This window comes from Grampus griseus, assembly GCF_964374135.1.
Source record: "Grampus griseus genome assembly, chromosome: 15".
NCBI lineage: Eukaryota > Metazoa > Chordata > Mammalia > Artiodactyla > Delphinidae > Grampus > Grampus griseus.
The window spans coordinates 83,959,840-83,971,891 of NC_139009.1; the positions used below are offsets into that span (position 1 = coordinate 83,959,840).

Below are 12,052 nucleotides of genomic sequence, written 5' to 3' on the forward strand. Positions count from 1 at the left end.
TCAATCTGTTGTTTTCTTACAGTGATACAAACACCTGTCCCAGAATGCAAGTCAACCTCACTGTATTTAAAAAACATTGGTGTGGTACTTCTGGAAACAGTCAACCGCATGTGCCAGATGAGTACAAACAGATTTTATACGTTGGAAGAGATGACATTCTTATATGTCCTCTGAACTTCCCAAACAGTTTTCATTTGGATTCAGTAAAGTGGTATAAGGTAAAACAAAAAAAATTTCCTATTGTTATTTTCCTTCCTCTTCTTTAAAACCTACTTGTTTTTTTAGTTTAAGCTGTACCTTTTGAAGCAGAACTGGTAAAGAGAGAGATTTGTGTACGTAAGATTTGTTAGCTAATTGCTATGGATAATTTAACGCTGTTAATTACTTATTTTTTTAATTTGTAGTTATTAGAGCTTGGTCATAGCTTATTATTGGAATCCACCCCTCCCCCAATTATTCTTACTTTTCAGACTATCCTTCGTTATTCTTTTTAATTAAGATTGATAAGTAGTTTCTTTGAATGGGTAGTACACACATAGGGTTCAGGAATCACGAAGTATCAGAAGGCATGCCCCGGAAAGTCCCCTTCCCACTCCTGATTCATATTTGCCCAGGCCCATCTCACCTTCCATGACATGTGGCTGCTGTAATTGGTTTCTTGCAGACCTTGCATTATTCTTGTGTAATGCCATGCAAGCAAATAAAACTATACCTCCTAGTCCTTTCTTTTTTTATGGAAACAGGGCATCCTATACTCACCTTCCTGCACCTTGTGTTTTCACCTGCAAACCTTCTCTTTGCTTGATTGCACTGGCAGACAATAATGGCAAAGGCATAATCCTTGGCACAGAGGTGCACAGGCGAGGTATTTAATATCTGAATTAGTTCTCTCCCAGCTCTGCTTGTTAGCGTTTGCCAGTACAACCATCTGGGTCATGAGTACTCTTTGTGGGAAGGTTTCTATGTACTGTTTCAATTTCTTTAACGGTGATAGGATTATACAAATTTCTTATTTATTCTTGAATGGGTTTTTGTAGGATGGTTTTCTAGGAAATTGTTCATTTCATTAAATGTTTCAAAGGCTCTGGCATGAAATGGTTTATCATTTCTCTGCTTTTAATGTCTGCTTCTGTAGTGAGGTTCATCTTTTATCCCCATTACAATATGTTTCTCTCTGTCTCTGTCTCTCTTTCTCTCTCACACACACACTCTCTTTCTCCTTCTCACTTGATTAGTCTTATAAAAGATTTGCAGTCAGTTCTATTACTCCTTTCAAAGCACCAATTTTTGCCTTTGTCAGTCCTCTCTGTTATGTATTTCACATTCATTTAGCTTGTTTCTGTTTTCCCCTCTCACAAGGAAAGTGGCAATGAATGCCCTTATCGTGTATTTTATTTTATTCTAATTTTTTTCTTTCCCATTATGGTTTATTACAGAATATTGAATATGGTTCCCTGTGCTCTACAGTAGGACTTTGTGTATCTCTTTTATATATGATCGTTTGTATCCGCTAGTCCCAAACTCCTAATTTATCCCTCCCCCCACCTCCCCACCCCTCTTTCCCCTTTGGTAACCATAAGTTTGTTTTCTATGTCTGTGAGTCTCTTTCTGTTTTGTAAATAAGTTTGGTTGTATCATGTTTTAGATTCCACATATAAATGATAGCATACAATATTTGTCTTTCTCTGTCTGACTTACTTCACTCGGCATGATAATCTCTAGGTCCATCCATTTGCTACAAATGACATTTTTTAATGGCTGAGTAGTATTCCATTGTATATATGTACCACGTCTTCCTTATTCATTCACCTGTCGATGGGCATGCTTTCAGTGAAATCCTCATGTGGTGAATCAGCTGGAAGGGCTTGAGTATGGTGCCACGTTGATCGTTAGGCTATTTCAGAAATTGAGTTAGGAAGCGGGGATCATCAAGAGAGCATGTGAAGTAGAACGGATAGAATGGGGGGGAAGGGGAGGGTGAGCAGGGGGAGGGAACTCATTCCTGCTGCCCCCGATTGTCCCTGTCAAGTGGAAGGAGATGTGATGTGGAGAGTGTGAAAGAGCAGACAGGCGAGCAGGTGGGAGAGAGAGTTGAAGGAGATGCAAAGACTTTCTACGGTGAGGACCATGGATTTGTTTATGTTTGTGTGTTTAGCTCCTGTCGTGCTCATCCGGTTGTAGGGGTGTAGGAGAGGGATGGCAGGATGAACTCAGCATGGGGTTTCTCTGGATAAATACACTGGAAGGATGAAGGGTTTCCTTAATCCTTGACTTGACGACTTAAAAGGAGATCATTCAAGTGATGGCCACGTGAGTCTAGGTGGGACAGGAAAGGAAATGATGCCTGAAGGATACTGGTGATTAGGAGAAATTAGAGGGGTCCAAGGACTGATCCAGGTTAAGATGGAAAAATGGGCTGGATAGCTAGAAAGTTCACCATATCACATGATGGATGTGGTGGGTACAGGCTCCCCATCCACGGGGAGGCTCTTCATATTATAGAGGTTGCAAGGCTATTGATAAAAAAATAAGAACAAAGCACCCAGAACCACACCCTACGTTTTCCTAACCTATAGCTAAGGTTCTGGATGTGGTACAGTTTCTCCAGCTGGCTTCAGTGAAAAGCTAAAGTGAGTATGGTGATCTGCTTTTCTACTGGACGTGGGCTTTCTGCCGCAGTGTTCCGGGGCCCAGTCTCCAGCTTCGTGGGAGCTGAGAAGCAGTAGGCATGTCTTCTGACTTATTGTTGTTGTGGCTCCAGCAAACGTGCTGGGACTTCACTTGCTGCAGTTGTGTAAGTGGCAACTCCCAGTCCCTGACTTGCAGGTGGTATATCTCAAAGTCTCGATTCCCACCATCAGGATGGTGGTGGAGGAAGCAGCTATCATGCGAACTCGTTCTGCATTGTGCTTCAGCGCCTAATGTTCTGTTTTAAATTCTTTTCTGCTTAAAAGAGCTAGAATTTTTTTTTTTTCGAAACAAATCCAGTCTGGGAGACATGGCCTCATAGAATTGTTTGGGAGAGTAATTGAAATAATCTATCCACTAAGCCCTTAGTTCAGTGTGGGTACATAGTAATTACTTAATAAATAAATACTAGATATTATTACTTAGTTAAAATAAAAGAAAGAAACGGAATAATAAGAAATTATCATCAGAATGGTATATTTTTTCTAAATTAACAATTTTTTATTGTGCTAAAATATGTATAACATAAAATTTAGCATTTCAATGATTTTTCAGTGTACAGCTCTGTGGCATTAAGTACATTCACCTTGCTGTACAACCAGAACTTTTTTATCTTCCCAGATGGAAACTCTGTACCCACTGAACAATAACGCCTCATTTTCCTCCCCACCCCCAAGCCCCTGGCAACCACCATTCTATTTTTTGTCTCTAGGAATTTGACTATTCTAGGAATCTCATATAAGTGGAATCTTATAGTATTTACACTTTTGTGACTGGCTGATTCTACTTAGCATAATGGCTTCAAGGTTCATCCGTGTTGTAGTATGTGTCAGGATTTCTTTCCTTTTTAAGGCTGGATAATATTCCATTGTATGTATAGACCACATTTTGTTTATCCATTCATTTTTCAATGGACACAGATTGTTACCATCATTCGGCTCTTGTGAATAATGCTGCTTTAAACATTGATGTACAAATATCTCTTTGGTCCCTGCTTTAAGTTCTTTTGGATATATTATCAGAAGTGAAATTTCTGGATCATATGGTAATTCTATGTTTAAGTTTCTGAGGGATTGCCATAATGTTCCCTTTTCTCCTCTCTTCCTCCCTTCCTTCCTTCCTTCTTGTCATTCTAATGATAAGAAGTGAGTTTATGTGTTCAGCACTTATTCTGTACATGGTACATTACTTTCCCAATAATGCTTTCAGTGGTGTGTGTGTGTGTTTGTGTGTGCAAGACAGACACATACACATAAGCTGTCTGGCTATAAAGCCACGGAAGGGACTGGGTATTATTTATTACTCTCCCCCTAAAGTCTATCGTAGTGTCTTCACTCTATTAAAAAAAGAATGAGGTCTTCCTGATTTCACCTGAAGAGTTTGATTGATGTTTCTTCCATTGATGTTTGAATGATGTCTCCAAGTGACTGTGTCAGTGTTCAGACAAATCACATTTCACTGTTCTCACCAGACTGGATGAGGCACCAACGTGTGAGTGCAATGCAATGAATTTGTCTGTACAGTGGCACAGCGACTTGGAGAAAGTATGTGACCATATGGTAGTTGCTATGCTCAGTATGTCTAAGTTCCTGACATTTCCAGTTTCTATTCATTCCCAGCAGAGAGAAGAACGGCATGAGGAGGGAGAACCACAGCAGTGTGTCCGAGTTCCTCCTCCTGGGGCTCCCCACCCTTCCAGAGCAGCAGGGCGTGTTCTTTGCCCTGTTCCTGGGCATGTACCTGACCACGGTGCTGGAGAACATGCTCATCCTCTGCTCATTAGGCTGGACTCTTGCTTCCACACCCCCATGTACTTCTTCCTCAGGCACTTGGCCCTGACTGATGTCTCCTTTTCATCTGTCACTGTCCCAGAGATACTGATGAACATGCAGATTAATACAAATCTATCACATAGACAGGGTGCATTTCACAGGTGTATTCTTATATACTTTTTCGTTCTGTTGATAATCTCCTCCTCGCCGTGATGGCATATGATTTATTTTTGTATACAGCATTAGGAAGTGTTCTAATATCTTTCTTTTACATGTAGCTGTCAAGTTTTCCCAGCATCACTTATTGAAGAGGCTGTCTTTACTCCATTGTATATTCTTGCCTCCTTTGACAAAGATAAGGTAACCATATGTGCATGGGTTTATATCTGGGTTTTCTATCCTGTTCCATTGATCTATATTTCTGTTTTTGTGCCAGTACCATACTGTGTTGATTACTGTAGCTTTGTAGTATAGTCTGAAGCCAGGAAGCCTGATTCCTCCAGCTCCATTTTTCTTTCTCAAGATTGCTTTGGCTATTCGGGGTCTTTTGTGTTTCCATACAAATTGTGAAATTTTTTGTTCCAGTTCTGTGAAAAATGCCATTGGTAGTTTGATAGGGATTGCACTGAATCTGTAGATTGCTTTGGGTAGTATAGTCATTTTCACAATGTTGATTCTTCCAATCCAAGAACATGGTATATCTCTCCATCTGTCTGTATCGTCTTTAATTTCTTTCATCAGTGTCTTATAGTTTCTGCATTCAGGTCTTTTGTCTCCTTAGGTAGGTTTATTCCTAGGTATTTTATTCTTTTTGTTGCAATGGTAAGTGGGAGTGTTTCCTACATTTCTCTTTAAGATTTTTCATCATTAGTGTATAGGAATGCAAGAGATTTCTGTGCATTAATTTTGTATCCTGCAACTTTACCAAATTCATTGATTAGCTCTAGTAGTTTTCTGGTAGCATCTTTAGGATTCTCTATGTATAGTATCATGTCATCTGCAAACAGTGACAGTTGTACTTCTTTTTTGATTTGGATTCCTTTTATTTCCTTTTCTTCTCTGATTGCTGTGGCTAAAACTTCCAAAACTCTGTTGAATAATAGTGGTGAGAGTCAGCAACCTTGTCTTGTTCCTGACCTTAGAGGAAATGGTTTCAGTTTTTCACCATTGAGAATGATGTTGGCTGTGGGTTTGTCATATATGGCCTTTATTATACTGAGATAGGTTCCCTCTATGCCTACTTTCTGGAGAGTTTTTATTATAAATGGGTGTTGAATTTTGTCAAAAGTTTTTCCTGCATCTACTGAGATGATCATATGATTTTTATCCTTCAGTTTATTAATATGGTGTATCACATTGATTGATTTGCATATATAGAAGAATCTTTGTATTCCTGGGATAGAACCCACTTGATCATGGTGTATGACCCTTTTAATGTGCTAGTATTTTGTTGAGGATTTTTGCATCTATGTTCATCAGTGATAGTGGCCTGTGGTTTTCTTTTGTGTATGTGTGACATCTTTGTCTGGTTTTGGTATCAGGGTGATGGTGGCCTCATAGAATGAGTTTGGGTATGTTCCTTCCTCTGCTGTATTTTGGAAGAGTTTGAGAAGGATAGGTGTTAGCTCTTCTCTAAATGTTTGATAGAATTCTCCTGTGAAGCCATCTGGTCCAGAGCTTTTGTTTGTTGGAAGATTTTTAATCACAGTTTCAATTTTAGTGCTTGTGATTGGTCTGTTCATACTTTCTATTTCTTCCTGGTTCAGTCTCGGAAAGCTGTGCTTTTCTAAGAATTTGTCCATTTCTTCCAGGTTGTCCATTTTACTAGCATATAGTTGCTTGTAGTAATCTTTCATGATCCTGTGTATTTCTGTAGTATCAGTTGTTACTTGTCCTTTTTCATTTCTAATTCTATTGACTTGAGTCTTCTCCCTTTTTTTCTTGATGAGTCTGGCTAATGGTTTATCAATTTTGTTCATCTTCTCAAAGAACCAGATTTTAGTTTTATTGATCTTTGCAACTGTTTCCTTCATTTCTTTTTCATTTATTTCTGATCTGATCTTTATGATTTCTTTCCTTCTGCTAACCTTGGGTATTTTTTGTTCTTCTTTCTCTGGTTGCTTTAGGTGTAAGGTTAGGTTGTTTATTTGAGATTTTTCTTGTTTCTTGAGGTAGGATTGTAGTGCTATAAACTTCCCTTTTGGAACTGCTTTTGCTGCATCCCATAGGTTTTCGGTCATCGTGTTTTCATTGTCATTTTTTTCTAGGTATTTTTTGATTTCCTCTTTGATTTCTTCAGTGATCTCTTAGTTATTTAGTAGTGTCTTGTTTAGCTTCCATGTGTTCGTATTTTTTACAGCTTTTTCCTGTAATTTATATCTAGTCTCATAGCATTGTGGTCGGAAAAGATGCTTGCTACGATTTCAATTTTCTTAAATTTACCACAGCTTGATTTATGACCCAAGATATGATCTATCCTGGAGAATGTTCCATGAGCACTGGAGAAGAAAGTGTATTCTGTTGTTTTTGGATGGAAGGTCCTATAAATCTCAATTAAGTCCATCTTGTTTAATGTGTCATTTAAAGCTGTGTTTCCTTATTTATTTTCATTTTGGATGATGTGTCCATTGGTGTAAGTGAGGTGTTAAAGTCCCCTACTATTTTTGTGTTACTGTCGACTTCCCCTTTTATGGCTGTTAGCATTTGTCTTATGTATTGAGGTACTTCTGTGTTGGGTGCATAAATATTTACAATTGTTGTATCTTCTTCTTGTATTGATCCCTTGATCATTATGTAGTGTCTTTATTTGTCTCTTGTAATAGTCTTTATTTTAATGTCTATTTTGTCTGATATGAGAATTGCTACTCCAGCTTTCTTTTGATTTCCATTTGCATGGAATATCTTTTTCCATCCTCTCACTTTCAGTCTGTATGTGTCCCTAGGTCTGAAGTGGGTCTCTTTTAGAGAGGATATATATGGGTCTTGTTTTTGTATCTATTCAGACTGTATGTCTTTTGGTTGGAGCACTTAATCCATTTACACTTAAGGTAATTATTAGTGTGTGTGTTCTTATTACCATTTTCTTAATTGTTCTTGGTTTGTTTTTGTAGGTCTTTCCCTTCTCTTGTGTTTCCCGCCTAGAGAAGTTCCTTTAGCATTTGTTGTAAAGCTGGTTTGGTGGTGTTGAATTCTCTTCACTTTTGCTTGTCTGTAAAGGTTTTGTTTTCTCCATCAAATCTGATTGAGATTCTTGCTGGTTAGAGTAATCTCGGTTGTAAGTTTTTCCCTTTCATCACTTTAAATATGTCTGCCACCCCCTTCTGGCTTGCAGAGTTTCTGCTGAAAGATCAGCTATTAACCTTATGGGGATTCCCACCACAGAGGCTCAGGCCTGACACCAGGCCGGAGCAGCAGGACCCTGTCAGCCACACAGCTCAGAAGAAAAGTGAGACAAAAAGGAAGAAAAAAATAAATAAATGAAAAAATTATTTAAATAAAAAAATTAAAAATAATAATAATAAAGGAGAGAGCCACCAAACCAATAAACAAGTCCACCAGTGATAACAAGGGCTAAAAACTAAACTAAGATAAACATAAAAATCAGAAACAAATCAGTCACAGATAGTAAAACTCAAGTTTACAGTTGCTCCCAAAGTCCACTCCCTCAATTTTGGGATGATTCGTTGTCTATTCAGGTGTTCCACAGACGCAGCGTACATCAAGTTGATTGTGGAGATTTAATCCGCTGCTCCTGTGGCTGGACAGAGAAATTTCCTTTCCTCTTCTTTGTTCGCACAGCTCCTAGGGTTCAGCTTTGGTCTTGGCCCCATCTCTGCGTGTAGGTCACCTTCAGGCATCTGTTCCCGCCCAGAGAGGACTGAGTTAAAGCAGCAGCTGATTAGGGAGCTCTTGCTCACTCAGACCAGGGGGGAGGGAGGGGTAAGGTAGTTATAATTGGAATGCGGGGTGAGCCTGCAGCGGCAGAGGCCAGCTTAACGTTGCAACAGCCTGAGTCGCACCATGTGTTCTCCTGGGGTACTTGTCCCTGGATCACGGAACCCTGGCAGTGGCAGGCTATACAGGCTCCCGGGGGTGGGGTGGTGGTGGTGGTGATGGTGGTGTGGATAGTGACCTGTGCTTGCACACAGGATTGTTGGTGGCTGCAGCAGCAGCCTTAGCATCTCATGTCCGTCTCTGGTGTCCATGCTGATAGCCGTGGCTTGCGCCCATCTCTGGAGCTCGTTTAGGCAGTGCTCTGCCTTCTGTGGGCAGCGGGGAAGGAATCCCCTTTCCTCAAACACTGCAAAACAATGGTCTCTCACCTCTTAGGCAGTTCCAGACTTTTTCCTGGCCTCCCTCCCAGCTAGCTGTGGTGCACTAGCCACCTTTAGGCTGTGTCCACGCAGCCAACCCCAGTCCTCTCCCTGGGATCTGACCTCCGAAGCTAGAGCCTCAGCTCCCAGCCCCCGCCCACCCCGGCGGGTGAACAGACAAGGCTCTCAGGCTGGTGAGTGCTGGTTGGCACCAGTCCTCTGTGTAGGAATCTCTCTGCTTTGCCCTCTGCACCCCTATTGCTGCACTCTCCTCCGTGGCTCCAAAGCTTCCCCCCCGCCACCCCCCGTCTCTGCCAGTGAAGGGGCTTCCTAGTGTGTGGAAACTTTTCCTCCTTCACAGCTCCTTCTCGAAGGGGCAGGTCCCATCCCTATTCTTTTGTCTCTGTTTTTTCTTTTCTCTTTTACCCTACCCAAGCATGTGGGGATTTTCTTGCCTTTTTGGAAGTCTGAGGTCTTCTGCCAGCGTTCAGTAGTTGTTCTGTAGGAGTTGTTCCACATGTAGGTGTATTTTTGATGTATTTGTGGGGAGGAAGGTGATTTCCATGTCTTACTCCTCCACCATCTGGAAGGTCCCCCAAAGAATGGTATATTTCTATTTTTAAGAATTTAGAGACAGAGTAGTTCTGGATAATGACAAAATCTGGCTTGTGGCAGGGAGAATTGAAGACTCATAGGAGTAGAGGTGGTCCTTGAGATTGGAGGTGTTCCAGAGGAGAAAGTTCAGGTGTTAGAACATCCATGCTCATAGACTCTGAAGTAACCACATTTGGAAAAACAGGAATGTCTCCTTTTGTTTTTCAATTCCAAATTACTCCTCAATACAATGGTTTCTGCCCTACCACCATACTGGATCTATAGTTGCTGAGTTACTACTGGCTTCCCAGCTGCTAAATCTAACATTCATTTCCAATCCTGATCCTGATTTTGATCTCTTGTGGTGTCCATCGCTGCTGGACGTGCCCATGAGCTGAGAGCTTCATCTTCTCTCCCTTCTGAAACTTACTCATTCTTTATCTCCCCACCCCCTGGCTTTTCCTTAGTAATCATTACTGTGTTCTCATTCTCTGGGTTTGGGTCTTAGATTTTAGGGGTTCCCAGTTTCAGCCATGGTCATCTTCAGTTCTTGCTTTGATTGCATTCAGGTGGAAGGCTCATAGGACCATCGCACACAGATGGCTCCCAACTCTCCTTTCTCCCATCTCCAGATACTTCATCCAACAACCTAACATACATTCCATGTAGACATTCCCATCACACAACTCACCAGATTCACCATGTCTAGAGCCACTTTTTAATCTTAACCTCAAATCTGATCATTCTTCTGTATTTTCTTTGCATTCCATCTCCTATCTAAGGACACTTTTGCATCCCTAAGCTGGGACCATACCGGTCCTGTTCTCTCTCCATAGTCCAAATTTGTCACTAAGGCTGTGAATTAGAACTGCTTAAAATCACTGTTTTTTGTTCCCTTCTGGTTATCCCCAGAATAGGCAGTGTACTGCCTTAGTTCATGTTCTATTCAGCCTTAGTGTGTGGAAATAACTTCCTAAATTGTTCCCTAGTCATTAGGATTGCCCCCATTTTAATCCTTTCCCACACAGCAACCAGACAGATTGTGCTCCAAGGCAAATATGCACACCTTGGTCCCTTGCACAGACAGCTTCAGATGCTCCTCCCCTTTTCATGGTTTTCTATGATTGGGCTCCTGACTCCCTCACCAGTTTCATCTTCATCACTCTCCTATGACCACTACAGCTTAGCCAGGATGCTCTCGTCTATTTTGTACCTGTGAACCATTGTACATGCTGGGTCAGAATTGTTCTTCTTGGTGCTAGAAAGACAAAAATTTTCAAATGTTGGCTGCTAATATTACTAATTAAAATCTTATTAGTGAGATATCACCGCTCACTTTTAACTAAAAATCAAAGTGTTCTGAGAATTAAAACTCTAAAATAATGCAGCGAATTACAATAGAGACAGTTCTAGTTACTGAAAAAGGACAGAATGGCTCTTCAGCTGTCCAGGGTAAACTTTAATATGATTAAATATTTGTATGTCTTGAATGAGTCAATCAGAAAGGGGACTGATCAAGATCAGAGCATAGAAACAGAGTCCCAGAGATTGCGCCCACACAAGCCCCACCCAGGAACGAGGTTTCCATAATCCAAACGCTCACACTTTTTGTTTGTCCCTATTCTAAAGAAGGCAATCACTCATATTATCAGCATCTGACTCTTACTAGTAATTCCCATTCTACTCAGTGAGCAATTATCTGATTATAATTTGGTTTCCCCTATAGAGTGTTTATAGAAAAAATAATATAAGACTTCTAGAAAGTTATTGTTCACATGATAAATAAATAAACAAATGTTCATTTTGGCATTATTGAGTTTCACCTTCCATGATGGAAGCATTCACACTGTTCCAGTGGTGGAGAGTGAATTCTGACCATGGTTGACTCAGTGAGGATAGAGCTCAAAACTTGAGCGATTACGTCTTTATATAATTAGGGGTTGTATGTTTGTCTTCTCTATTATAAGGATTGTGAGCTCTGAGGGACTGCATCTTATTCCTGCATGACCAGGGCCTCTCACAATGCTAGCAAAGAGCAAGAAAAATATTTGAGTGAATAAATGGACTCAATTATCCCAGATGTTATTTTGTAGATTGGCACTTCCTGAAGAAACAGGAAAAGGTTTGAGAAAGAGTTCAGGAGTGGGCCTCTGAGATGGAAAAAACGATTCACATGAGAATGTGAGCTTATGACAGGACAGATGAATGGTGAGGCTTGCCCTCTGGGTGGAAACTGAGGAGAACAATGAGAAAGGCCTTCCTGAGACTAACCAGCCTTCAAGTTGGTTTTGTGTGAGGCCATTTCCTTGTTGATGCAGTGGAAGCCTGGGTGACTTAAGAAGTGACGTGATATCTGCTCCCCTTAACCTTGCCACGTACTTTGACTATTGCTCAGGCCTCCAGATAGAAGGTTGGTGAACTTATTTTGGACCTCGGCAAAGTCCAACCCCTGATAGGTAGAGAAGGTGTGATTGGACCTGTAACACAGAGGACTCAGTCCTTATTCACCTGGGCTTGCAGTCTTGCAAAGGGGCTTGGTGCCATTAGACGGTGGTCCATTGAGAGACGTGGAGGACCTTCCTGCTTGTTCACATCCTCCTACCAGACTCCTTTATGGACTAGGTCCAATCCTTCTCCATAAGGTCTTCCTTCCAGCCTTCATAGGCCTCTCTCCTCTCAACTCCC

At 40.9% G+C, this 12,052-nt stretch overlaps 1 protein-coding gene across 1 annotated transcript in view; it reads left to right on the forward strand.

Annotated features, from left to right (window-relative positions):
• The window catches only part of IL1RL2 (interleukin 1 receptor like 2), a gene marked incomplete at its 5' end in the record, with an annotated part of 49,657 nt that overhangs the window by 5,698 nt on the left and 31,907 nt on the right, over positions 1 to 12,052 (forward strand). Inside the window, one exon of the mRNA XM_082672784.1 lies at positions 23 to 218. Coding sequence (XP_082528910.1) covers positions 23 to 218 — 196 coding nt within the window. The remainder of the gene's footprint in view (positions 1 to 22; positions 219 to 12,052) is intronic.